Source organism: Corvus cornix, chromosome 18 (genome assembly GCF_000738735.6).
Source record: "Corvus cornix cornix isolate S_Up_H32 chromosome 18, ASM73873v5, whole genome shotgun sequence".
Classification (NCBI taxonomy): domain Eukaryota; kingdom Metazoa; phylum Chordata; class Aves; order Passeriformes; family Corvidae; genus Corvus; species Corvus cornix.
Genome location: NC_046347.1, coordinates 5,655,931 through 5,682,527, shown reverse-complemented (window position 1 = coordinate 5,682,527; position 26,597 = coordinate 5,655,931). Strand labels below are relative to the sequence as shown.

The 26,597-nt window shown below is 50.6% G+C and overlaps 3 protein-coding genes across 3 annotated transcripts in view; 1 reads left to right on the top strand and 2 right to left on the bottom strand.

Moving 5' to 3' along the window:
• ACSF2 (acyl-CoA synthetase family member 2) overlaps positions 1–6,095 on the bottom strand; it is a 35,943-nt gene extending 29,848 nt beyond the window's left edge. The window contains exons 1-2 of the mRNA XM_010407476.4: positions 5,903–6,095; positions 353–548 (exon numbers count right to left, since the gene is read on the bottom strand). Of these exons, the coding sequence (XP_010405778.2) occupies positions 353–548; positions 5,903–5,991 (285 nt within the window). The 5' untranslated portion in view covers positions 5,992–6,095. The remainder of the gene's footprint in view (positions 1–352; positions 549–5,902) is intronic.
• A 3,717-nt stretch (positions 6,096–9,812) lies between these two features.
• On the top strand, positions 9,813–14,146 carry LRRC59 (leucine rich repeat containing 59). The gene is made up of 7 exons (XM_010407573.2): positions 9,813–10,089; positions 10,442–10,501; positions 11,019–11,177; positions 11,484–11,588; positions 12,137–12,209; positions 12,644–12,817; positions 13,352–14,146. The coding sequence occupies exons 1-7, from the start codon at positions 9,985–9,987 to the stop codon at positions 13,594–13,596; spliced, it is 921 nt and encodes a 306-aa protein (XP_010405875.2). The 5' UTR covers positions 9,813–9,984; the 3' UTR covers positions 13,597–14,146.
• A 1,289-nt stretch (positions 14,147–15,435) lies between these two features.
• The window catches only part of EME1 (essential meiotic structure-specific endonuclease 1), a 23,389-nt gene continuing 12,227 nt past the window's right edge, over positions 15,436–26,597 (bottom strand). Inside the window, exon 8 of the mRNA XM_010407574.4 lies at positions 15,436–16,123. Within this exon, the coding sequence (XP_010405876.2) occupies positions 15,947–16,123 (177 nt within the window). The 3' untranslated portion in view covers positions 15,436–15,946. The remainder of the gene's footprint in view (positions 16,124–26,597) is intronic.

Sequence of the window (26,597 nt, the reverse complement as noted above, 5' to 3'; positions counted from 1 at the left end):
GTGACTAATCCAGAAGGTGGAGTCTACTCCAGTAGAGAAACACACCATAACACAGCCCATAATCCATCAGATAAGTGTGATAATTTTTAAGTATGAAGGTTCATTATGGGATATTCAACAAGCATTTTGCATATGCCACTTCCTCCCTGCCATGCCAAGGTTCTGAGGAGGATGAAGGCAGCACTCACCCGTCAGTGTGTGCTGGAAATGCGCTGTTCCCTCTGTGCCAGGATGAAGGTCCACCCACACACAATTCACCTCAGTCCTGAGCTGAGCAATGAAACTGTTTCCCATTTCTCCATCACACCTGCTGCTGTCATCCACTCACCTGAGGGGTGAACCAGGCACTCACCTCCTCTTTGAACTGAGCAAACGTCTTCCGAACCCCATCCCGGCAGAAGACCAAGGCCTCACGGTCGGGAAAGCGCTCCACAGTCTCCTCCAGGCACTGGCCCATGGTTTTGTCAAGAAGAGGAATGTCTGAGGGCCCCTGGATGTAGCTGCTGGTCACCTTGGGGGACACGGAGGGCATCCTTGTGTGCAGGGCACTGGGAAAGAAAAGAAGAGGCTGTTTAAGATAACCTGGCATTACAGTTCTCCCCATCTGGAGGGATTATCAGCCTGCCGATGACATCGGGAATACCTCATGCACATTCCTGCACCAGTGGGAACCACAGGCAGCTGCTTCAGTGGGTCAAGATCAGGAAGACTTCCAAGAGGACTTTGAAAGCTTATGCAGTGGCTTGGGGCACAGGGACAACCTTGGTACCCCCCAGGGCACCCACATGTGTGTCCACACCAGCAGGCAGAACAGGCAGAGCCTCCATTCCTCCATGGGAAACCTGGTGGGGAAGGAGCCTGCACCAGGCCTGCAGAACCACAGCCTGCTCCTACCATCATTCACCTGCAGTGAAAACTACTCAAACATGTTGGAATGCCTGGACAGAATATGAGCTCTGCAGTTCACTGAGAGATGGCAATTGGGTTTGGTCTTTCTGCAACATTAAAAGGTATAAATAGCTGAGAATTAACAGGATCAAACCAATTTGTAGGTAAGTTCTCCCAACTGACTGCAAAGAGCAAACAAGTGAGAAAGAGAGAATTAAAGTTAAAGAGGTCAGTCTCCGAAATGATCAGCAGAGAAGAGTCTGATCCTGCACAACTAAAACTGTTTAGAAGAGATCAGAGAAGTTGAGCTGTAACTGAGGTGTCTGCAAAGGAAAGGTCTGTGTTTACAACAGCAAGCAGCTGTACACGTCCTCTCTCTGACAGCTGGAATGTAAAGAGTTTATGGGACTGAAACAGCATCAGTAAAACAAGGAACTACCAGTGAGATGAAGGGGAAGAAGAGCAGAGGCAATACCACAGCAGGGAAGAGATGGCCCCCACTGCAAATTTGGGACAGAGGGGGAGGAGGAGAACAGGGATGGGTTTGAGAAGAGCAATCCTGGGCAGGGCAGGAGCACTGAGAGGTGCTGGAGGTCAAGAGGGAGGCCAATGAGTCAAGAGAGGCAGCAATGAGAAGATGTGGTCAGAACAATAGGGAAAATCATTTAAAAATCATTGAGGCTCTCCCTGAGGTCTGATCATCAGTGGAAATGCAGCAATCTCCCCTCAAACCACAGCTCCTGACCATCTGAGTGCTGCAGTTCCTACCTTGGTTTCTTTCTCCATCTCCTACAAGCCTCTCTCTGCTCCAGCAGCCACCTCCCACCATGCTGTCCTCCTCCCCAGGCAAGCCCCCCATGTTCTCTGTCCCTCCTCATTTCCTCTCTGCCTTCCTCCACCACTTCAGCTCCTCCATTCCGACATTAGGAGACAACCAGGAGGGACAGGGCTAAGGGACACTTGTAAGGTGCATAGAACAGAGGCTGTGTATAATTCAGTGTATAATGGGGAAATCCCTGCCTTAAAGAAGAAAAACAGCTCAGCCTAAACTCCCATCTACTACGGGATCAATATTCTACAAAGACTTGGTGTTACTGCCCCAAAAGATTTGTTTTTCTGCCCACAAGAAACAAGTCTGAACAGGGAGTTACCTCCTACATGAAGTGAAATTCAATATCCAGAGAACAAAAACTAGATTTTACCTTCAGGGGAGTACTGTTCCAAGAGACAAGTGAATTACCTCACCCTTTTTCCCCCCACTGCTTTTCAGTGTGCAAAATCCCATGGGCTCTGTTCAGACATCCCTCCTCACCGAGCTCTTGGGCAACTCACATCAAGGCTGTAAGGCTGCCTGAGGAGGAGGGAGGACAAGTGCTAAACTGAGCTACCTTTTATTGTTTGAAAACTCTTGGGCAAAGCATGTAGATAAATGAGGAGATGAAAGAAAGCTCTGAAGAAAGGCCTTTATAAACATAAGTTCTATAAAATAAAAGGTAGAAAAAACTCTCCCTAAAGCAAGGGGAGGATGAATGCTCCTGGGAGAGCAGTAAAAGCCACCGGACCCACAACCACTTGCTGGTTGAAACAGCGACTGGAGAAGTCCCTGTCCCCTGTCATAGCTCACGAAGGCAGATGAGGAACCCTCAGGCTGTTTGTTAAAACGTTTAATGGGGCCAGCCATACTCACATCTCCCTCAAGCCAAGTAGTCTCCAGTGTCAGCAGAGCCCGTCTCTAACTCCCCTGCCTGGGAAGGGCTGGAGCGGGCAGAGAGCAGCTGCTGGCCTGGTTGCATAAGAGCTCTTCCCCCAGCAATGTCTCAGGGGGCACTGGGAGCCAAGCAGGCTCAGCACTGGGAAAGATAAACAACAAAAGACCCTCACAAAAAGAGACTGAAGAGGGGAGGAAATACTACAAAATTCAGATTAAGAAAATTCAATCAGAATCCAAAGTGTCCAGCTGAAACAGTCTCCTGCTCTGCAGTCAGCTTTCAAAGAGGTACTTGCACAACCCTGCTTTGCCAATGAAAAGGGCAATCTTACACTGTCATGTCTTGGCAAAGCATTACACAGATCAGGCTCTCTGGGCTTACTATCTCAATATTTTCCAGACCTGAAGAGCCAAAGGGTTTCACTGACTTTTCAGAACCAGACTCTTACACTAAATGCAAGAAGGCACAAAGCTCCAGGCTTCATGGCTTGGCTTCCTCCCTACCCCCAAACATGAGGATGAAAGTGCATCAAAGAGCAGTAAAAGATATCATTACAAAGCCACATGCTCCAAAATACTGAGAAAACAGTGCTGTATTTCACAGTGTGAACACAGCTTGCTCTCAGAGGTCCCAAGCATTCACATTTTCAAATGAAAGCATCAGCAGTACTGAAATTAGAGGCTAAGAAGGCTAAGATCTCTCACGCTCATTACTCAGAGTCACTGACTCCTCTCAAAGCACTAGCTCACATCATTTCTTCAAATGCATTCAAGCAAAATTCTCAGCTGCCATCGAGTCTGAACTCCCCAAACTCTGGTCTGACATTCACATGTGCTTCAGCATTTCTGTAACACAGTGGCAGAAGTGAAAGGAGTGAGATAAAACACAGCAGCCTGTTGGAAGCACTGGGGGTCAGGAGTCGAATAAAGGAGGCAGACACAAGATATGTTCATTATCAGCAGCATCGTGCCGGAAATCACATAGGGCTGGTCTCCCTCCTGCCTACAGCCAGCAGCGAGTGTATGTATCTGATTTGAGAGAATGTATCAAGAGACCTCTACAAAGAAAGAGTCCAAAGGATTTAGAAATAATCTCTGTGTTCATCTTTGTTACACAAAACAAGTAATTCACCCTTCACCTGTTCCTACGAAGCACTGGTGCTGCTGGAGATAAAAATCAGACCAACGGTCCGATATTACGACAGCTCTCATTTCCCTGACTCAGCCGAAGGAGAGCAAATAAAACTCTGCTTGCTCTTGGGTGTCAACCACGACTTTTGGAGAGCACATGCCTTTTGTTAGCAGCATGTTTCAGCAGCAAGACAGCCTGCAAATGAGCCAGCCTCATCCACAGGCTGTCCCTGCAAAACTCCGGAACCCTGGAGTTCAGCAACACAGCTGAACAGAGAGATATCAGAGATGAGGGAAAAATGCATCCTCTTCCCTGCAAAAGGCAGGGGAGCAGCCAAATCCCAGCAACCCCAGAACTCTCCTGCCTGATGGCAGGAAGCAGAAATGATCAGACTGAAGCAAGCACTCTGGACTAATCCTAGGAGCTGTTTGTACTTTTCTCTGAACAGCCCCAATCAACAGTCTGGAGTTGTTGGTATAAGATAACCAGCTCTGTTTTCACCTTTAACTCTTTACCAGTCTCTACAGAAATTATCAAAAGAGATGAGAGAGGAATGCAAGGCAGGGTAACCTCCTGTCCCCTTTGCAGCGTGAAGGACACTGACCTGCTCTGTGGTGCCATCACCTCTGCACCTGTGGGAAAGGCCCTGCCCTCCCAGGGCTTGGGAACTGTCCTGACTACAGAAATCATACTTGGAATGGTTCACAGATTCCTCTGCCAGTTCCTTTGCTCATGGACATCTACCAGGAGCTTCTCTCCCCAAAGCAAGAGCTTCTGGGTCTTTTGTGTAATATGACTGCAGTTAAAGGGTGCTGCAATTTAACTCCACTCTGTTCTCATTTCCTCTTTAATCTGTTGACTAAAGAGTTAACCGGATTCTTACTTCTTTTTTTGCTTTGTTTATTTTTCTTTAAGGAGAGATCAACTTCCCTGGGTTTTCAGACTCCTCCTGCAGCAACTTTCTGGTTATATTTTTCCACTCTGCCTCTCTGCTCTCTGCACTCTCCCTGCCAAAAGGATAAACAAGCCTACGAGCAGAATTTAATAAACTTTTTTTATAACATTACTAGAAAGAGTTTACTCTCTAAGTACATGCTCTCTTTCCCCAAGGGCTTTGTGCTCCTGTCCCTCAGTTTCAATCCTGGGCTGGAGTGAGCTGCAGTGAACTCTCTATCATGCTTCCCTTCTGATCCTATTTCCTAAGAACAGCTTTTGAGAAGGCAATCTTCACACACCCATGATGAAGTGGCTTCAACCACCTCACTCCTAATGTCAAACCAGCTGAAAAGAAACACCCAAACCCTGTCTGTGAAAAACAAGGAACCCGCCACCCGGTTCTTGGAATTGCTCACTGGAAGTCATTCATCCCAGTGATTATTACTCTGAATATCAGCTAAACCTTCAGAGCCTGTCCCAAAGCCAGGTGCTTCCCATTGCTGTTTTTTCACACAATCTTGCTCCAAGAGGCAGCACTGAAGAAAAGCAAGGCAAAGAACTTGCCTGATTTCCCAAGCCCCAGAGCTCCTTGGTGTCCTGGACCTGCTGTGTCACCCAGCACCCTGGGGGCTGCAGGACCACAGGGGGACAGGGACACTGACTGCAAGTCAGAGCCCTGAAGAAGGATGGGGAAGCCATTTGTTACACTTCACATTGCTGCAATCCGGATGGAGCTGCTGCTCAAAGTTCAGCCCTTGCCGTTCGTTCACATCCCTCCGCCCACCGTGCAGGGCTCATCCCTGCCCCAGGCCCACTCCCAAGCTGGGGGGAAGCAGATCCAGGGGATGCAGCCTGCCTCCTGCCACTTTGGAGGGGTTTTAGGGTTAACCAAGAGTTACACACCGAGATGAACATGCCCTCCCTGCATGCAGCCACTGGCCTGGCCGGACACCCACAGCGCCCTGCAGCTGTCCTATAGCCCCTGTCCCCCATCACACATGGTCTCCACATATCCTCTGCAGCCTCTGTGCCCTACAGCTCCCCTACCCCGGAGCCCTCTGCCCCCTATAGCCCCGATACCTTCTCATCCACAGCCCCCCTGTCCTCTATAGCCCTTATTCCTTCTCATCCACAGCCCCCTGTCCCCTATAATTCCTACCCCTTATAGCCCCCAGTCCCCTACAGCTACCCATCCCCTATAGCCCCACAGCCCCGCACCCCCTATAGCCCGCACCCACCTGCCTGGCGGGGATCCCGGCGGCCCGCCCGCCCGGCGCAGGAGCTGCAGCCCGTGCCGGGACAGCACTGCCAGACGGGCCGTGGCCATTCCTTCAGCGGCGGCAGCACCCGAGCACCCGGCGGGACGCGACCCGGCCCGTTCTGTCCCGTTCTGTCCCGTCCCGTTCCGCCGCTCGGTGCTCGGGGGCGCTGCGCTCCATGGCCCGCCCCGGCCCCGCTCCGCCCCGCCTGCGGCTCTCCGCAGCCCCGGGACCCTTCACCCGCCGGGAGGAGGCACCGGGGGACGGGGAGCAGAGAAAGCGCCCGCCTTGCCCGGTCCGCGAGAGGAACTGGGGGCTCAGAGGGAGCCCCCAGAGTCCCGCCCGGGCACTTGCCCCGTCCTCTGCCGGTCCCCATCCCAAGCTCTGCGCTGCAATTCCTTCCCTGTACATTCCTACTCCATTATTTCTTCTTCCCAGCCTGTTCCATCAGCCTGACACAACCACTGTTACACCCCGAATGAGTGGAGATGGACTTTGGTGCAAGAAAACCACCATCATTTGCCTCCACTTACCTCCACCTGTATCACTTGGTGCCCAAGCCCTGTGAGTCACCAACTGGCCTCCAGCCCTATCCCCTCAATGAGTTATCAGTTAGCACCCCACTAATACCTTTAGACACTCCCTGTGGAGAAGAGACCAGCTGGGAACTGCAGAGCCGCTCCAAGGCTGGGCACGCTGAGACCTCCTCACCTAAGGGCAGAGGTGTGGGCAGGCACCAGGTAAGGAGTGTGGTGGTGCTGAGCTCTGCAGCAGCACTGATGCTGAAGAGGTGACACGGTGTATCCGTATCACATCAAGCACAACACGGAACAAGGGCATAAATATCAACCTCAGAATGACGAATGTCAGACATCAAAGCCAAAAATGGGCTTGTAATGGAGTGAAATACCAACTGCCACCAGACCCTGGTGTCTGACACTTGCTTTTAGAAACAGGAAGGATTTTCCCCGATGCGCATCTAGTTCAAAAGGAATTTGTTTGGTGATAGCAGTGACAATATCTTCTTTGGTAGGGAAAGGGAGATTTTTCTTTGAAATGTGAAAAATTTGCCTTGGCTGCAGAGGGAACACAGAGATCTTCAGAGAGTCTGGGAATGGTCTCTAACCCCAGGCTGGCATGGCCAGCTCAGGCCCAGTAAGGATGAATAGATCACAATTAGATCAACTGTGTTCATCCCACTTCCCTCAGCATTTCCTGCTCCCTTCTCCTTGCTAATGTGCTTGCAACCCCCAGCAGAGTGCACAGATGTGCCTCGTGCTATGCTTTGCCTGTCGTGTGGAGCTTCAAAGTCTTTCTAGCCTACATGCACAGATACCTCTTCAAGTCAGTCCCACTGAACTCAGCAGCGAGGTGAGTTTCTGGATTCCCACAGGGGATGTAAAGCTGTGTGACTTTTGTGGCCAGAAGTTGTTCTTCCACTGATTTGGACAGAACAGAGCAATTGTCTTCGTGCTGATGAAGCATCAGAGCGCTCGGTGTTGTATAACCACAGGGAAAAAATTGATGCAAACCTTTAATAAATAAAAATAAAGATGACTTTTAGCTTGATCTTACCACATTATGATCATTATCCCAGAGGGTGAATCCTGGTTAAAGAAAGAATTAAACCAAGAATTATGCAGAAAATAATGTGACCTTGACATTTGCGTATGTTTGTTTGAGATCAAGGCAAAGGATGCCTGAAGCAGTACCATTTCATACACCATTGCATAAGGTACCACTCCTTTCTAATCCAGATTTAAAAATCTGCCTTCATGATAATCACAAATAAGAAGGTAGGTTTTGTAACCCATTTACACCCCTGTTTTTTCTAGGAGACAAAGGCTCTTGGATTTGTGCAAACACAGATTTCAGTCTCTGTAGCACTGCATGGACAGAGACCTTTCCCAGAGATGCAGATGGTCTTGCTCAGGCCCCCTCAGAGCCCCTCTGGGTTTTGTCCTCCAGAGCAGGACTGTATTTGGTGCCTCCCAGCCATGGAAGGGAACAGCACAGCACAGCACATCACATGAGTCCCTCACTGCCTCAGGGTAACGAGGGGATCAGCAATCAGCTGCTTCCCTTGGAGATCTGGCAACGAGAGGCTTCCCTACCATTCGCTGGAGCAGGTCTTCTCTGGCCCTTCCCTCCAAAAACAAACATTGTGAAAACTGAGGGATGGTAGAGATTCTCAGATAAGTAGACCTCGCTCTTCTCAGATGAGGGCTCTGTAATTTCTTCTCACATTTGGAGGAACAATGACATGCTCCAAAAACTTCCATAATCTCCTGGGCAGGAGCACCTCAGCCTTGGGCAGACTTTATTGTAGTTTCTGTGAGGAAAATCCTTGTGCACTGTTTTGAGGTGCCTTTGCTCAGAGAATCGTGTGGCCTCAGTTACCTCAGTGCTGAGTTAATGCTGGTTTCTGGGTGTTGGAAGAAATTCACTGGCAGCTTAAAAACAAACTAATGCATCCACAGGGCAGATGCGCTGCAGTAGTGAAAACATCTTTGCAATGTCCCATACATACATACATAGCACAGAGGTCAGGAAATTCATGGTTAGTCCTTGTTGTAATCCCATTACCAGGTAACACTAATTTGGTTCTGCCTCAGGCTCTTTCCTCTTTCACTGACTTTCTCCACAGAGGATTAGGAGAGTGCTCTGCTCCTGTGGCACTGGAGCCTTGGGAGCAAAGCAGGAATATCCATTAAGCGTTCCTCCTGTGAAGAGACATTGTGGAGTAACAGCCCAACTGAGAGGGAATTCACCCCTTGGATTAGGGAGACCGTGGAGAGACTGAAGCAGCTGTATCAGATATTGTAAAATGAGGTATGCATCACTGGGTTTCTGTTGGGATTATTGGCCATAAACCAGTTGTTTCTCTGTGGGGTGGTGTGTGACTGGTGATGTGACTGGGTGCAAACCTCACCCACCCATGGGGCTGGGCTGGGAGCTCTCCTTCCTTCTGCAGGGCTGTTTCATGTAGCCCAGATCTAAACTCCTGCCAGCCTGGCCAGGGTCCCAGGGCTGGTGGGACAGCTGCAGGGATACCCTGAGCCGTGCCAGTGTGTCCCAAAATAGGTTGTTCCACCCAGTGTGCAAGAGGCCAATCCACACCCAGAGTCGAGGTATTGGATTTATTTACAGTTCTGCACTGGATAGCAAATCCACAAAGCCAGCATGACGACTGTCAAAACTTTTCACTATTTATATATTTTAGCAAACAAAGGCATTAATGTTTATTTGCTACAAGTTACCTAGTTCTCATATTAATTAGTATTCTATCTTCCATTGGTTAATGATGCTCTCGCTTCCCATGCTAATTAGTCCACAGGCTTGGTCTTTCTCTTCTTTTGGGTTGGTGGGTTCCTTGGGTCTGTGGCCATGAGGAGGTAGTCACAATCTCCCCCTGACAGAATTACCTTTTACCCGCTTGGAGCTGATTAAACCCAATTGCTGAGTTAGCTTTATAAGTTTCTTCCTTATCTTGGGGATTCTGCCAAATGTCCTAGTAGCCCATAAATCCTGCATTCCTTGTGCCCACTATCAGTAGTACATCCTTCTTCCCAAGCTTTGTTAATCTCGCACTAAGTCTGAGATCATTGGATCAAGCCTTAAAACTTAACAAGGCAATTCTACCAACAAGTAATTCGTCTTTTTAAGACAGCACTTAGACCTTATTGGCTGCTCTCTGCTTCGGGGACTAAATCTCCATTCTTGTTGCTTAGGTTTGAAGGTATGCAGCGATCAAGCATCAGATAACATCCCTTCTCAAGACAGTTTTTAGGCGTTTTGCGGCGGCGGTGCCGGTGGGGCGGTGCGGCCCCGCTCCGGGCCGGCAGCGGGCGCGCTCGGCCCCGCGGCGGCGGCGGCTGGCGGGGCCCGCGCGGACGTGGCCGCGGAAGTGGGTGGCGGGGCTGGGCCGTGCCACGCCGGGACGGGACGGGCTGGGTCGCGCTGAGCTGTGCGGAGCTGTGCTGAGCTGAGCCGCTCCGAACAGAGCCGCGCCGCCTCCCCGTGCCGAGCCGCATCCCCCGCGGGCTGCCGCCGACGGAGCCATGTCGCGGGGCAGCGGCAAGGGGCTCAGCCTGAAGGACAAGCTGGACGGCAACGAGCTGGACCTGAGCCTCTGCGACTTGAACGAGGTGCCGGTGCGGGAGTTGGTGAGTGTCCGGCTGCAGGCCGCCCGGCGGGGGTGGGTACCGGCTCCCGGTCCCCGGGAAGGGGCAGCGTAGGAGAGCCAGATGTGCTGGGGGGTTGTGACCTGGCCTGCAGGTATTTAAAGCAGTGAGGTTCTGTGTCCCGGGGGCCTGGCAGCTGCTAGTCATTGCTGTCCCGGGATAAGAACCGCCTTTGGACTCAGAGATGGATCCGGAGATGACGTGACTTCGGAGCAGCCGCGGGGGATGGACAGATTGATGCGGGAGAAACCGCAGAGGCCGAAGCAGAACTAGCAGGTGTCAAAAGGGCTCAGGTGACGCTCCATGTTCATTCAGTGCCTTATTTTTCTTTCAGGCCGCTCTTCCAAAAGCTACTATCTTGGATTTGTCCTGTAACAACCTGATTTCCTTGCCGGTAAGGTGCTAGAGAGCCTCCGTGAGGATGAGTCTACTGGGAAATATTTGGAAAGATAGCTGGTGCTTCAGTAGAGGCTCACCAAGAGCTGTGAAACTGGCACTTGCCCTGCCCTGGGGTGGCTGAATGACTCCATTGTCAGTGACAGATCAGTGCTGGCAGTAGGTTTGGCTGAGGCAGGAGAGAGTAAAGGGCTGAACTGTGTGAAGATTGCAGTACATTCCTGCCAGAGCATCCCCAAGTGAATATAGAGGAGTTTCATCAGCAGTGGAGGCTCGGGTTTGTTCCTGTCATATTGTCATCCATAACCTTCTCGGTCCGTCTTACCTGTCCCGCTGTGTCTCACCTCCATCTTCCAAGGCAAAGGAGGAGAGCAATTTCCCTCCATCACAGTCCTGTAGTAAGTCAAGGATTGTGCCTAATGCGAGGTGCAGGCTGTCTCCACGTAATTCCCACTGAGGTTCTTCCACAAAGGTGCTGACCAGCTTTCTCTGGGTTTTCTTTGTTTGGGTTTTAGTCAGACTTCTGCAGTTTGATGCATCTGGTGAAACTGGATTTGAGTAAAAATCGGCTGCAACAGCTGCCCTTGGACTTTGGCCGCCTGGTCAATCTGCAGCACCTGGACCTTCTAAACAATCGCTTGGTCACCCTGCCAGTCAGCTTTGCACAGCTCAAGGTAAAACTGTTTGCTGGGCAGTTATGTAAAGCTTTGGGATGTAGCCCAGGGTCTTGTGATCCTGCTCAAGTTGATTTCTCTGGTAAAGCATCCATCCTGCTGACACCCATTCCAAAATTCAGCTGGCTCTGCACCGCAGCTCAGTGAAAATCCTCTCAATCTATTGAAAACATCTCTGCTCATCTTCTGTACCTGTTTCATTCATATGAAAACTAAGCAGTTCTTTGCTTCTGCTTTGGATCTCTTAGAGATCTCTAAGAGACTGCTGTGCTCTTACAGCCTCCTCTTTGTTGTGCCTTTTTGCAGAACCTGAAGTGGCTGGATCTGAAGGACAATCCCCTGGATCCTGTCCTGGCTAAAGTGGCAGGAGACTGTCTGGATGAGAAGCAGTGTAAGCAGGCTGCTGTCAAGGTAAGGAGTCTGCTTTTATTCTATTTTTTTTTTCCTTTCATGGCTTTGCCAGTGATTCTTCCTCTGTTTGCTTAGCAAGCTGGGCAGCTGCTGCAGGAGCCTGGAGTTTCTTCAGGCAGCGAGGTGCAGGTCAACTGCACTGACTCCACTACTGCTGTGCCCGTGGAGAGCAAACACCTGGCGGAAGAGGATGCTTCTCCATTGCCAAGAAAGTAGAGGCATAATCAGACGTAATAATCCGTGCCTGTGCTGATAGTACAAAAACCTCTGGAGAAGTTTTGGCAAACATAAATAGAAATGTTTTGTGATCCTTTGTATCATCAAGCACCAGTTTGCCACATTTGTTTTTAATGGGAAGATCTGTTTTTTAACAACAGAGACTCACATAAGTTGTGAGTTTTTTTCAGAGCCATAGCTGTAGGGATAAGTCAGGGTTGGGGGTCAGTCCCAGCTGCCTGTCCTCAGCCACACTCCAGCTGTCCTGTTCTGAACTGACTGTGCCACGAGGCTTCTGCACAGCCCTCAGGTTGTTTTCTTGGCCCTTTAAGGTACTGCAGCACATGAAAGCCATCCAGTCCGAGCAAGATCGACAACGGCAGCGGAAACTCCAGGCAGAGAGAGGTAGGCACAAAGAACCCCCATGTGCTGTCTGCTGAGGACAGCTCTTGGTCTCTAACACACCCAAACATTCTGATCTCTATGTAACAAATTGCCATCTAACACATACTTGTGGCCACCCAAACCCAAAGTACTCAGGGAGTAGTAGGGTAAAAGGGCTAGAGGGAGAAAGACAGCAGGGGGGTAACTGTGTGATTTCTTGGCCTGAGAAACAGGAACATCTCTAGATGGAATGTGCTATAGGTTACCTATAAAAACATTAAAGAAAAGCACAGTAAAATGCAAGGTATGTAATACTAAATAAAATTATTAAAAAGAGGATAGTTGTTTAATTGGTTTCCAAGGTTTCCTCGTTCCAGTTGGGATAATAAGGTAATAAGGAAAATGGCAATGACAACCCTTTACATAAAAGGGAAAAACTTGCTGTTAACACCCAGAAATGGAGAAGAAACGTGAAGCAGAACAGCGAGCGAAGGAGGCTCAGGAGAGAGAACTGCGGAAGCGAGAGAAGGCAGAGGAAAAGGAGCGCAGAAGGCGGGAGTACGATGCTCAGAAAGCTGCAAAACAGGAGATGGAAAAGAAAACTAAAAAGGAAACAGTGCACACCCGAAGTAAGTAGTGTCCGTTTTGGGTGGGATTGTGTCAGGTTTCATCTTCATCAGATTTTGATGCTGCCAGAATTGCTTTCATGTACCCAGGTACTGGGAGATGGTGGGAAAGGGTAGGGGGGAACCTGTAGGAGTTTTAATAAACTGCTGCTGTGCCCTTTTCCCCTTTGCCTGTGTTCCCATGAACTGTGGAGCTACAAGTCAGGAAATTCTCCAGCTGTTCCTAATGAGAACTTCCCTCCACTCATTTTTTCTTAAGTCCACTGAACATTTGCGTAATCAGATCTTGTGCAACACAGAGGTGCTTTACACCCTCTTCACTGCTGCCCATGAAACTGGATCTGAAACTTTTCATCCTAAGAAGTTAAATCCTGCACATCTAGTTATTTATCAGAGCTAAGTGATGAAAATTCACAACAAAAGCCAACTGCAGTAGAGGATTAAGTATCTTACCTGAACAGTTTGTTTGTGAGCATAGTCTGTCAAAGATAGTTGATTAATTCCTCACATTCTATCCTGTTCATGTTCTCACTACAGAGCCGGCCTCCAGCTCCCGTCCCTCTCAGCCCCCCCGGCACAAGCCCTCATGGTCGCGGTCGGTGCTGAGAGTCCTGCTCTTTGTGCTGTTCTGCATCCTCTGTACTCTGGCTGCCTGCAAGCTGACGGAGCTGCAGCATCAACCTCTGTGCGTCAGCGTGAACACCCTCTACGAGGATGTGGTGGCTGCTCTGCAGAACCACAAAATGCTGCAGAACATGCTACAGCACAACTCGCAGCAGTGATTGTCCTGGATGGGCACTTGCTTCGTCAGCATCTCCTTCCACCATCTACGCAGCCAGAATTCCTATGGAATTGTGTTCTGATGAAACTGCTTTGAACCAGTCAGCGTTGGTTTGCTGGTCCACTCCACAGAGCAGAGCTATTGTTCAAACCGTCTTTGTTGTGCATGTCTCTCAGTCGGCCTGTAACTCCCATTATTTGTGCACGTTAACCTAAAGTTGTTACCACTCCTTTCCTCCGAGTGGTGTCCACCAGGATTGTGAGGTACAGGAAGCTGCCAGTCCATAGGAACAAGCAGCCCTTGCATCACCTGGGTGAGAGCTGTAGCTCTGAGCTGGAGGTGGAAGGTTTTTAATACATATCCATTCCTTGCTCTCATTTCTGTTCGTGCTAAAATTGGTGGTATGGCTGTATGGGAATAATACACTAAGGCCCCACTCCAGGACCAATTACAGGTGTGTAGGATGGCTGTGCATCCCTATGTTGGAGCGAAGAGGCTGATGGGCTATTGAAAGGAGCTGAAAATTTTCAATACAACAGTTTTCACAGCAATTTGTCTGAACTGGATGTTTATGTCGTTAACAGGGTTTTAACTTTATTTAGGCCTTTTGGGAACAGCCACAAATTATTTCTGAGTACATAGGAATAATTCCTGCCTGCTGCAGCTGCAGCAGCAGCACTGGGTGGCACTGTGGGAGCACTGCTGGCAGGAAAGGGGAAGCCTCGGGGCTGGGGGAAGGCTGGGAAGTTTGGTGGTTTGCACCTCGAGAGAAAACTCACCTCTGCAATGGTCTGTGAATTATTTATCATTTCCTTAAAAATTATTTGAAATTAATTCATTTTAAATTTTCCTTAACCCCACCAAGCAGAAGTTTTTCATATCCTTAAGGGCTTTGCAAGTACTAAAATGAAGTGCAGGTTTCGGAGAATATCTGTGCTACAGACTCCACTGAGACATCATACATTGGTCTCCAGAATCGCTCCCTCTTCTCATACCTGGGATTATTGCTGCCAGGAGCAGTGCTATGGGGAAATCATCTGCAGTGGTTCACACCAAGGTCACTATCACAGCAGTAAATCTTCACTTTTCTGTAACCCGGTGATAAGACTGTGGTTCCCTGAATATCACACAGGAGAGAGCAGCAGCACAAGTATCAGATAAAAGGAAGGAAGAGCTGCCTCTGCCTTAGCAGGGTGCATGTTTTCAAAGCTTCCTTCAAACAACTTTAAGCTTTAATTTGGGTACCTAACTCACCCCATTCTGTAAAAGATCTTGCTTCCTATCCAGAAATGTTCAGGAAAACGACAAACAACATCCAAAGCAATGTTTTCTCCACGCAGCCCTTCCTGCCAACATCCAGACAAGTGTTACATAGGTTGGTGAGTGCCAGGCTTATACAATTTATAGATTCAGGTCAGCAGCACTGCTGGCCAGGCAGGGCTCCTGCTGGATGCCTGGAACAAGCAGGGCTGGTGGAGATTTTTTCCACTGGAGGCAGCAGGGTTCCAAAGAGTTAGCTTCCATACATGGGATGCAGTTTAATTCTCTGAGCACTCATCTCAGTAAGTGCTGCTGTCACAAAAACCCTCTCAACTGTCCTTGTGCGCACACAAGTGCTGATGGCTGCACTGACAGGCCGTGGTCCCCAATCTAATTAAAAGGAAGCTTTTTCTGCCAACTGTTTAGACCTCATAATTCCAGCACATATAATCAGATTTCAAGACCCTCTCTAGATTAAGCCGTCTGGAGATTGAATCACTCTGTATCTGAAAATTAGTTTTACTCATCCCCACCTGCCACAGCGGAACAATGAGAGGCTGTTTTGTGAGGTGAAGTTCTTTCACCTCACTAGAGCAGGTGCTGGGGGGGCAGCACCATGTTGCTCTAGCATCAGGATTTGTCCCAAAGGAGGAAGAAGGTTAAGTCCTTGCAGTTCAGGAGAGCAGCAGGAAGTATTCCTTTCAACGGAGGACATACCTGTCTATTTTCAAGACAACATATTAAGAGCAAAGGTTTTTCTTCAAAATTATTTATTTTATAGAAAGACAAATAAAACATCAGTACTGTAAGCTGTGTGCAACTCATGCTTAGGAAAGATGTTCACCATCTTTCTTGTGTAAACTGCTGCAATTCAGCAACTTTATCCAACTTTTTCCCTGCTACGATAAAGTCTAAATGTGCTTCAAGTCTTTAAACAAGGATCAATGAGTGTTATCTAAGCACTTCTTCACAGAAGAAAACTGAAAACTTGACCAGACAAACGGTAAAACCCTTATTCCCTGGAGCTACCGAGTGAAATTCAAAATGGAACACTTGAACCAGACAAACAGTAAAACCCTTTTTCCCTGGGGCTACCCAGTGAAATCCAGACAGAGGTCAGGATCGTGGGAAGTCATCTGCAGATAGATGCGTCGGGACAGCTCCGGCCCAATGCGCCGGGAGGTGGCTGTCACCCCCTCCCCACGGTGCACAGGGATATTGGCCAGCATGTTCTCCCGCTCCTGGTCCGAGGAGCATCTCTCATAGGCCTAAAAGCAACACCAAGGGAACAATGAGATCACCCATTTGCATCCATTGCTCAAAAAACCAATCAAAGCTATGCACCTGTGACTGCTCTGCCCTTCCACAATGTCCACTCATTTTTCACTTGCTCTCTGCTGTCCTGGGTTGCAGTGTATTCTATTACCATCCCCATCAGCCGTTGAAATCAGGTGGGGCAGTGTTTCCTTGCCTCCTCCCCCCAGACTATCTTTCTGTTAATTGCCCATCATTGTCCTGCCGCCTGACTCAGAGATAACTCCCTCTGGACTATCTTCTGTTAATGAGCCTAATCAACACTTTGCCTCATGACTCATTACCCCATTGTGAGATGCTCCACCCAGAGGGAGGAACCAAGCATCCCATCGTGGATATAATCTGAGGCTGAACACCAGAGACACCGGCTTCCCACTGGATTTCCAGAGGACAGGAGCTACACAGCCACCATTGGACTTCCTGAGGAAGAGCAGACTGTTTTACTACAGGATCACTGCTTCAGAAGACTGCAGCCACCATTTCTACCAGACTGCTACCACCACCCTGCCTAACAGGGTGTCAGGTTGTACCTTGACTCTGTCAGTTGACAGTGTTTTCTTTTACCTTTTTTTTTTTCCCCTTTTCTTTAATTTCCATTAAATTGTTATTCTGACTTAGTGCCTCTCACTGGTTTGTTTTCAAACTAGCACATAATTTGGCGCCCAACGTGGGGCAGCTCTGAGAGAAAGTCAGAATTACAATTTTGTGTTAACGGAACCTATTCACCATGGTGCTCAGCTTGTCTATGTGGGTACTGTATTTTGCTCTCTATATTTTTCCTCACATGGGGAACTACCTGCCTGTAGTATTACTCCTGTTAAAACCAGGGAATGGTATGAGAATTGCTTTAATGGTTTATTATGCCTACAGCATAATAACCTGTGAGGCGATGAATACCATTCGGAGTATATACTCAGTTTTGTTTGGCTGTCCTAGTCTGGGCTTCTATGTCTGGGATCTCCTCAACAATCGCACCCAGCCCCTGGTGGGAGGAGTAGAGAGTGGTTTCTTCCAGCCTTTCAGGCCAGGCACAGCAGTTTTTGAAAATATTGAATTCCCTCTGGATGTCAAAGACGGCATAAACTTGCTGTCAGTTCTGCTTTGTCTTCTCTGTACAGCCTGCACCATGTACACCATGCTTAGAAACAGAGCTATGGCACAGCATCCTCAGGATGAGGGAGGGAAAAAGAGCAGAGCAACAAACACCATGGCTACGCAGACTGACACAAAGGAGAAAGGAACCAAATGCAAAGCAACAGCGTCCATGTCTACGCAGACTGTCACCGAGGAGAAAGAACCCAGATGCAAGACAACAGCGTCCATGTCTACGCAGACTGACACAGAGGAGAAAGAAACCAAATGCAAAACAACAGCGTCCATGTCCACACAGACTGACACAGGAGGAGAAAGAACCCAGACACAAGACAACAGCGTCCATGTCCACACAGACTGACACAGAGGAGAAAGAACCCAGACACAAGACAACAGCGTCCATGTCCACACAGACTGACACAGAGGAGAAGGGAACCAAAAGCACTGTCAGCGTCCCCATGCAAACCATCACTGAACCAGAACAGCCTAAACCGATTGCAGTTGCCCCGTGCAGAAGAAGAAATCAAAAAGCAAATCAGTCCGCATAGTGACTGACGAGGATGCAGCAGGACCTTCACACCCAGCAGAAGAGGCAGAGCCAGAGATCATCACTCGGTCGCTATCCCTGGGTGAGCTGCGAGACCTGCGGAGGGAATTCACCCGCCAGACGAACGAGTCTATCCTGACCTGGCTGCTCCGCATCTGGGACGCTGCAGCCAATGACACCATTCTGGACGGAAGTGAGGCCAGGCAACTGGGATCTCTGTCCCGGGATGTGGTCATGACCAGGGGATCGGAGAACCCAAGAAACCCTCAGCGCTCTGGCGGCGACTGCTTGCAAGTGTAAGGGACAGGTACCTTGTAAAGAAGACCTCCAGGTGCACCAAGGAAAATGGAGCACAATGGAACAAGGTATCCGGTGCCTGAGGGAATTGGCTGTGCTGGAGATCATTTTCTCAGAAGATGAGAGATTTTCCTAAGAGCCCAGATGGTGTCCAGTGCACGTCACAGATTGTGGTTGAGGTTGCAACGCCTTGGACCAGAGATATACTCCGTTACCTGGCAACGCTGCCAATGGAGGGAAGGCGAGGACAGGGTGGGCGTCTTGGTGAACAAACTGAGGATTTACGAGGACACCGTCACAGCCCCGTTTCGCACCCATGTCTCATCCGTGGAAACAAGTCTTTTGGCTGAGCAAGTCCGGAGCTTGATTGAAGAAGGCCATCAGAAATTGAGAAAGGAACTTAAGGAGAGATTTACCACATCCTGCCAGAACCAACAAGAGTCTCTGCCATTAGGAGCCGGCGACCCCCAACCAGGGAGAGAGGATACACCCCACGAGGTAACCTCTGGTTTTTCCTTCAGGAACATGGAGAAGACATGAGTAAGTGGGATTGGAAAACCCACCTCCTCCTTAGCAGCTCGGGTACGTGAACTAAAAAGAGGGACAACTACCACAAGAAGTGCATCTAAGAGTCACGCCGCTCCGGTCTCCCGCACACAGAACTCCAGACGGTACCGGAATGATAATATGACCGATCCTCTTGAAGGGACCTCAGGAACGTATTCACCGGAAGGGGCAACGTGCAACATGACCAGGAATAGAGGGGCCCTGCCTCTAGCCAGGTAGAGGAAAGGGAGAATCGGGTCTTTTGGACTGTGTGGGTCGATGGCCTGGCACATCTGACCCACAAAGATACACGGCTTTGGTTGACACCGGGTGCTCAATGTACTCTATGCCATCAGGTATGTGGGAGCAGAACCCATTTCTATTTCTGGGTGACAGGAGGATCCCAGCAGCTGACTGTACTGGAAGGTGAAGTGAGTTTAACTGGGAACGAGTGGCAGAAACACCCCATCGTGACTGGCCCGGAGGCCCCGTGCATTCTCGGCATAGACTATCTCAGAAATGGATATTTCAAGGACCCAAAAGGACATCGTTGGGCTTTTGGGATAGCTGCTGTGGAGACAGAAGATATCAGACAACTGAGTACATTGCCTGGCCTCTCAGATGACCCCTCTGCCGTGGGACTGCTAAGAGTTGCAGAACAACAGGTGCCAATCGCCACAGCAACAGTGCACCGCCGGCAATACCGCACCGACAGAGACTCTGTGGTTCCCATCCATGAGATGATTCGCAAACTGGAGAGCCAAGGGGTGGTCAGCAAGGCCCATTCACCTTTCAACAGCCCTATATGGCCAGTGCGTAAGTCCAGTGGAGAATGGAGGCTGACGGTGGACTACCGTGGCCTGAATGAGGTCACGCCACCATTGAGCGCCGCTGTACCGGACATGTTGGAACTTCAGTACGAGCTGGAGTCCAAAGCAGCGAAGTGGTACGCCACTATTGACATTGCCAATGCCTTCTTCTCCATTCCTTTGGCAGCAGAATGCAGGCCCCAGTTTGCTTTTACCTGGAAGGGTGTGCAATACACCTGGAACCGACTGCCCCAGGGGTGGAAGCACAGTCCCACCATTTGCCACGGACTGATCCAGACTGCATTGGAAAAGGGTGAGGCTCCAGAACATCTGCAATACATCGATGACATCATCGTGTGGGGAAACACAGCAAAGGAAGTGTTTGAGAAAGGAGAGAAAATCATCCAGATTCTCCTGGAAGCTGGCTTTGCCATCAAAAGGAGCAAAGTCAAGGGACCTGCCCAAGAGATCCAGTTCCTGGGAGTAAAGTGGCAAGATGGACGACGTCAGATTCCCACCGAGGTCATCAATAAGATCACTGCGATGTCTCCACCGACCAGCAAGAAGGAAACACAAGCTTTCCTAGGCGCCATAGGTTTCTGGAGGATGCACATTCCCGAGTACAGCCAGATCGTGAGCCCTCTCTACCTGGTTACCCGCAAGAAGAATGATTTCCACTGGGGCCCCGAACAGCAGCAAGCCTTTGCCCAGATCAAGCAGGAAATCGCTCATGCGGTAGCCCTTGGCCCAGTCAGGACAGGACCAGAGGTGAAGAATGTGCTCTACTCTGCAGCCGGGAACAATGGTCTGTCCTGGAGCCTCTGGCAGAAGGTGCCTGGTGAGACTCGTGGCCGACCACTGGGATTCTGGAGCCGAAGCTACAGAGGGTCTGAAGCCAACTACACTCCCACAGAGAAGGAAATCTTGGCAGCCTATGAAGGAGTCCAAGCTGCCTCAGAGGTAATTGGCACTGAAGCACAGTTGCTTCTGGCACCCCGACTACCGGTGCTGGGTTGGATGTTCAAGGGAAAGGTTCCTTCCACGCATCATGCCACCGACACCACATGGAGCAAGTGGATCGCCCTCATCACACAGCGTGCCCGTATTGGAAACCCGAATCGCCCTGGGATTCTAGAAATTATAACAAACTGGCCTGAAGGTGAGACTTTTGGATTATCCTCTGAAGAAGAGGAAGAGCAAGTGACTCGTGCTGAGGAAGCCCCACCATATAATGAGCTACCGGAGACTGAAAGACGTTATGCCCTCTTCACTGATGGTTCCTGCCGAATTGTAGGCGCTAATCGAAAGTGGAAAGCTGCAGTATGGAGCCCCACACGACGAGTTGCACAAGCTACCGAGGGACAAGGTGGATCGAGTCAGGTTGCAGAGCTTAAAGCCGTCCAGCTGGCTTTGGATATTGCTGAACGAGAGAAGTGGCCGAGGCTCTATCTCTACACCGACTCATGGATGGTAGCTAATGCTCTGTGGGGATGGCTGGATCGCTGGAGAAAGGCCAACTGGCAGCGCAGAGGGAAACCCATCTGGGCCGCTGAGATTTGGCAGGACATCGCTGCCCGAGTAGAGAAGCTGACCGTGAAGGTTCGACACGTGGATGCACACGTACCCAAGAGTCGGGCTAATGAAGAGCATCGCAACAACGAGCAGGTGGACCGAGCTGCCAAGGTGAAAGTATCACAGGTGGATCTGGACTGGCAGCACAAGGGAGAATTATTCCTAGCTCGTTGGGCCCATGATGCCTCTGGTCATCAGGGGAGAGATGCAACATACCGATGGGCCCGTGACCGAGGGGTGGACCTTTCCATGGACAGCATCTCACAGGTCATCCACAGTTGTGAGACCTGTGCTGCAATCAAACAGGCCAAGCGGGTGAAGCCTCTGTGGTATGGTGGACGATGGTCAAAGTACAGGTATGGTGAAGCCTGGCAAGTTGACTACATCACCCTTCCCCAAACCCGCCAAGGCAAGCACTACGTGTTGACCATGGTTGAAGCAACCACTGGATGGCTGGAGACTACCCTGTGCCTCATGCTACAGCCCGGAACACCATCCTGGGCCTGGAAAAGCAAGTCCTGTGGAGACATGGCACCCCTGATAGGATCGAGTCAGACAACGGGACTCATTTTAAGAACAGCCTCATCAACACCTGGGCCAGAGAACACGGTATCGAATGGATATATCATATTCCTTATCATGCACCAGCTGCTGGAAAAGTTGAACGCTGCAATGGACTACTTAAAACTACCCTAAAGGCACTTGGTGGGGGGACCTTCAAAAATTGGGAAGTGAACTTAGCAAAGGCCACCTGGATAGTCAATACCCGAGGGTCCATCAATCGAGCTGGTCCTGCCGAGTCTGAACCCTTGCACACAGTGGATGGAGATAGAGTCCCTGTGGTACACCTGAGAGGTATTTTAGGAAAGACTGTTTGGATTAATCCCACCTCAGGCAAAGGCAAACCCATCCGTGGGATTGTCTTTGCTCAAGGACCTGGTTGCACTTGGTGGGTAATGCAGAAAGATGGGGAAACCCGTTGTGTACCACAAGGAGACCTAATCTTAGGTGAGAACGGTGTGTAGATTTCACTGTGTATATATATATATATATATATGTATGTGTGTTTTAGAGTTTAAGAAGGTATTGATTTGGGATAATGTAGATGGTAATAGAATAAGGGGTGGATAATGTCCTGGGTTGCAGTGTATTCTATTACCATCCCCATCAGCCGTTGAAATCAGGTGGGGCAGTGTTTTCCTTGCCTCCTCCCTCCGGACTATCTTCTGTTAATGAGCCTAATCAACACTTTGCCTCATGACTCATCACCCCATTGTGAGATGCTCCACCCAGAGGGAGGAACCAAGCATCCCATCGTGGATATAATCTGAGGCTGAACACCAGAGGACAGGAGCTACACAGCCACCACTGGACTTCCTGAGGAAGAGCAGACTGTTTTACTACAGGATCACTGCTTCAGAAGACTGCAGCCACCATTTCTACCAGACTGCTACCACCACCCTGCCTAACAGGGTGTCAGGTTGTACCTTGACTCTGTCAGTTTGACAGTGTTTTCTTTTACCTTTTTTTTTTTCCCCTTTTCTTTAATTTCCATTAAATTGTTATTCTGACTTAGTGCCTCTCACTGGTTTGTTTTCAAACTAGCACAAGGACTTTGCCTTGTATGAAAACTGCTCCATGAGGGGGAAAAGGGCTGGAATGGGAATTGTATGAAAAGGTGCCATCCTTGGTGTCTGCAGGGCAAACAGAGGCTGATGTGTGTGTGGGACCAGGCTCTGATTCCTCCCAAGGTGGTGTCTGGGGGCCCTGATTTAATGCTCCACCATTCTCCATGGCTTTGGAGACACTCAGAAGGGTTTCCCCATGGCTGAGGTCAACTCAAGGGTCACAGGCTCAGTCTCCAGTTGCAAAGACCAGGTATCCTTTGTAAGTCTTGGCCTGGGCTGCCTGTACCTGCTGGTGCTGTTGCCAAACAAGCAGCACCTCCACAGAGCAGAGCATCCCTCATGGTGCTGCTGGCGAGATGGGCCCTTGGTTTTATTTGTTGTAAATATGGGTCATCACAAGCAGGGGCTTTCCAGGGTGAGGGGATGCACAAACTGCTTTTCCAGAGGTGGTTTGTGAACAGCTCCAGGCTGTTTCCAGGTGCTGAACAATTGGAGAGCAAACCCCAACCACCCTCTGCATCTGTGCTCACTGCTTGTTCCTGTGTTTCTGCTCCTACTTCCCAACGGTTCAGTTTGTTGTCAGGGTCCTTCCCTTGCTCTGCTGTGGCACCCACTACTCTAAAGGGTCATTTAGGACCTTAAAAGTGGAGTTTCCCCTGCAGTGTCTGGCCAGGAACAGCTCTGGCTGGTGTGACGACATGGGAGGTTTGTGCACTGCTTTGATTTTGTTGCATCACTTCCCAGGGGGATGATTTCAAGAATGAAGAAGTTCAAAAGCAAGAGGTGAAATGGAAAGAAAACTGATCTGAAGGAATGATGTGCAGAGGGTGATCAGGAGGGGAGAGGCACAATGGGGGAGGCAAGTTCGTTGTCATCAGGAAAGCAAAGGATCTTCACACGTAACAATAACTCATTTATGGGCCATGTTCACCTGGCATCTCCTCTGTAAAGTCCTATCAGAGAGGCCAAGCTGATAATGAAGGCATGCCATCCTCCAGCCTCTGCCAATCTCTTATGAAAGGTCAGCCCAGGATGGTTCCTGAAATCTCCCTGCCCGAAATGTTCCGTGCTCACCGAGGTCCTCTAGGCAGCTGCACCTGCTATCTGTCCCTGCAGGTGACTGCTGAGCTATGTGGCAGAAGAGGCAGCTGCTGGGGCTGTGACTGCCCTGTAAAACCAGGCATATGCATCCTGGCACAGCTCCCGGCCACGGGGATAAACCCTGTTCTGGAAAACGAATGAAGTGATTATGGATTCCCATACCACCTCCTGTAGTGTCTGGAGCCTACAGGCTCCAGGAGCAGCCAGCCCCAGGTCTATTCCCCCAGGAGATGCATCTCAGCCCCCAAACAGAGCTGGAGCCCAGCTGGGAATGTGCCTGGGCAAGGCACAACCTGCTCGGGGATTGGCTTTGCCTCTGGATCAGCAGCAGCATTTCCAGGCTGGAATAACTGGGATGAAACGAAGGCTGCCCACCCCTGACCCATCTCTGGGCAGCTGTGGCAGGAGGAAGCTTAGTCCCCGTTGCAGCACAGTGATCCTGTTGGAGATGGAGCTGGGTGGGGCTGCCTGACTGGAGTGGTCTGGAGATGGGGACCCTTGGCAGTGCTGGTCTCCTCTCAGACCTGTGCTCAGGTTCCAGCTGCAGGGGGACAGGTAGGTCCTGCCCGGGATTTTGGGCCCAGATCCCAGTGCCAAGTGCAGCTGTGTGGGTGGCTGTGGTGGAGAACTGGTTGAACTGGTCTCCTTGCCTGTTGCTTCTTGCAGGGTCTGGGTTAACCACCGTGCTCTGCCCTGGCATGGCTTGGGCTGGTCTGGGCAAAACCCATGGAGGATCTGGAAGTGACCTGGGCTGAATCCAGCAGTGCCTGTCACAAGTGTGAGGATCTGTCATAATCCCTGAGGATTCCTGCAGCGACTTTGCCTTCCCCTGAGCAGATCTTGGTGTCCATCACAGAGCAGGCGAGGCTCAGGCAGCAGCAGAACATTCCTTGTGTGCCACAAGTGTTGGGCAGCAGCAGCAGAAACTTCTGGGCTGGATGCTGTGCCAGGGCTGCTGGGCTGGCCAGACCCATCACCCCAGAACCATCCTCTGGCTTCTGCTGCCAGTCTTTTCTCCTGAGGCTGGATGGGGCTTTGCTGAGGGCTGGGCAAGCCCTGCTCCTCCGAGGCTGAGCAGGCAGCCAGGAGCTGCCCCTCACATGGACTCTGCCTCTCTCCTCCCCTGTCTGGCTGAGTGAGGGAGAGGCAGCTCGAGGCAGGTGCCTCAGCATCGCTCCTGCACCAGGCAGGACCCGGCCTGGCTTCTCAGCTCGTGTCTCACACGGTCTGTGAGCAGCCAGGTGCCCTGCCAAGGACGCTGCTCTCCTCCCAGAGATTATCCCTGTGTTTGTCTGTCCTGTCTGCGTGGCACAGAGGCTGCTGCTGCCTCATGCCAGGGCATGTGTCCGTGTGTGCACAGGGCTGACAGCAGAAGCTGCTGCCTCTGGAACACTCTGTCTGTCCCAGGGATCCTCGCCAGGCAGGGACCTGGCCGGGGAAGGATCTCAGCTGTGTCTTGTTACACAGAGGAGAGGAAGGTGCTGTGGTGGAGCTGTGCAGGTGAGGAGCCCCAGCCCTCAGCCCCAGGCTGCTCCAGGGTGATGGATGGCTTGGGAAGCAGCCTGTCCAGAGCCTGTGTGGTATGTGCTTGCTTTACTCCTGGTGCTAATTCTTTAGAACTTCCTCCATGTGCCAGGGGCTGTTTTCCAGGGGATTACAGGCAGTTGATTCTCGTCCAATTTAGTTTCCTTTGAATCTACAGGGAAGCAATCCCCTCCTGGCCCATGCAAACAGCAGCCCCACACAGAAGAGCTTGTCCATGCTCCTGTTTTGTGTGGGTACAAAATCAGGTCTCTGTAGCATCAAATGCTTTCAACTCTCACCCCTGGCAAGGCTGCAGATCACTTAAAGCCTTGGAATGCCAATGACAGGGACTGGCCCTGGTCTGGGGATCCTCCTGGGGCTCTCCAGCAGCTCTGGTCAAAGAGCATCACTGCTGTCACCAGTCAGTGGGATGGCAATGGAGAAGGGCTGATCTCTCAGCAACCACTTTCCATCCTGTCTGCATCTTTCCCTCTCTCCTGAGACAAGTGTGATTTAAATTTAAAGAGGACAAAGAGGCCACCCAGGAAGGACAATGGACCCCAGGCCTTTTCCTCTGGTCCTGGGTTGTCCCTGGACCACACAAAACAGGGAAGAACAGCCACAAACCTGTGTTGGCATCACTGGTGTCTGGCTGGCACTGTGACTCCCATCTTCTCCTGTCCCCTTCCTCCTCCATCTCCCTCCTCCCTGGTCCTGCACTGGGTACGATCCCGTGTTGCTGTGGATCTGTGGATCAACCTGAAACACAGGGTTCCTGGTTTGTGGAGACCTTTGAACTTGGCTTTATCTGAAACCAGCAGGTAGCCAGCCCTGGCTGTGGCTAAGGAGGCTGGGCAGCCCCACTGGGCAGCTCGGCCTGGACGGCACCCTGGGAGGCACAGAGATGCCAGGGCATTGCTGGGAGCCACTTGGGACTCTGAAAGAAGGAGAAAGAGCTGCCCAGAGGCAAAGCCTGGTCTGAGGTCTTGTGTAGACAGGGTGCCTGGGCAGAGCCTCAGACCCAGATCTGTGGGGCTGGGTTTGTCCCAGAGCCTGAATCCCGCTGGATCCCTGAGGCTCCTGTGATGCTGTGCTGGAGCCGCTGACCTTCCCTCTGCCGTGAGCCTTCGGTGCTTTCCTGGAGAGCCAGGGCCACCTTGTGCTGAGCCTGGGCCAAAAGTTTACTGGCCTGCAAAGTAACACCATGTTCTGAGAATTGCTGATGCCCAAACTGCTGCTGCGCCTTGGAAAACGCTCGGTTGGCTTTGTCCGTGGGGATTCTGCTGTTCTGTAGCATTTTAAACAGCCGCTG

Coding starts and splice junctions, on each gene's coding strand:
- LRRC59 (XM_010407573.2), top strand. CDS start 9,985: ATGTCGCGGGGCAGCGGCAAGGGGCTCAGCCTGAAGGACAAGCTGGAC. Junction 10,502..11,018: donor ACAACCTGATTTCCTTGCCG/GTAAGGTGCTAG, acceptor TTTGGGTTTTAG/TCAGACTTCTGCAGTTTGAT. Junction 11,178..11,483: donor TCAGCTTTGCACAGCTCAAG/GTAAAACTGTTT, acceptor GCCTTTTTGCAG/AACCTGAAGTGGCTGGATCT.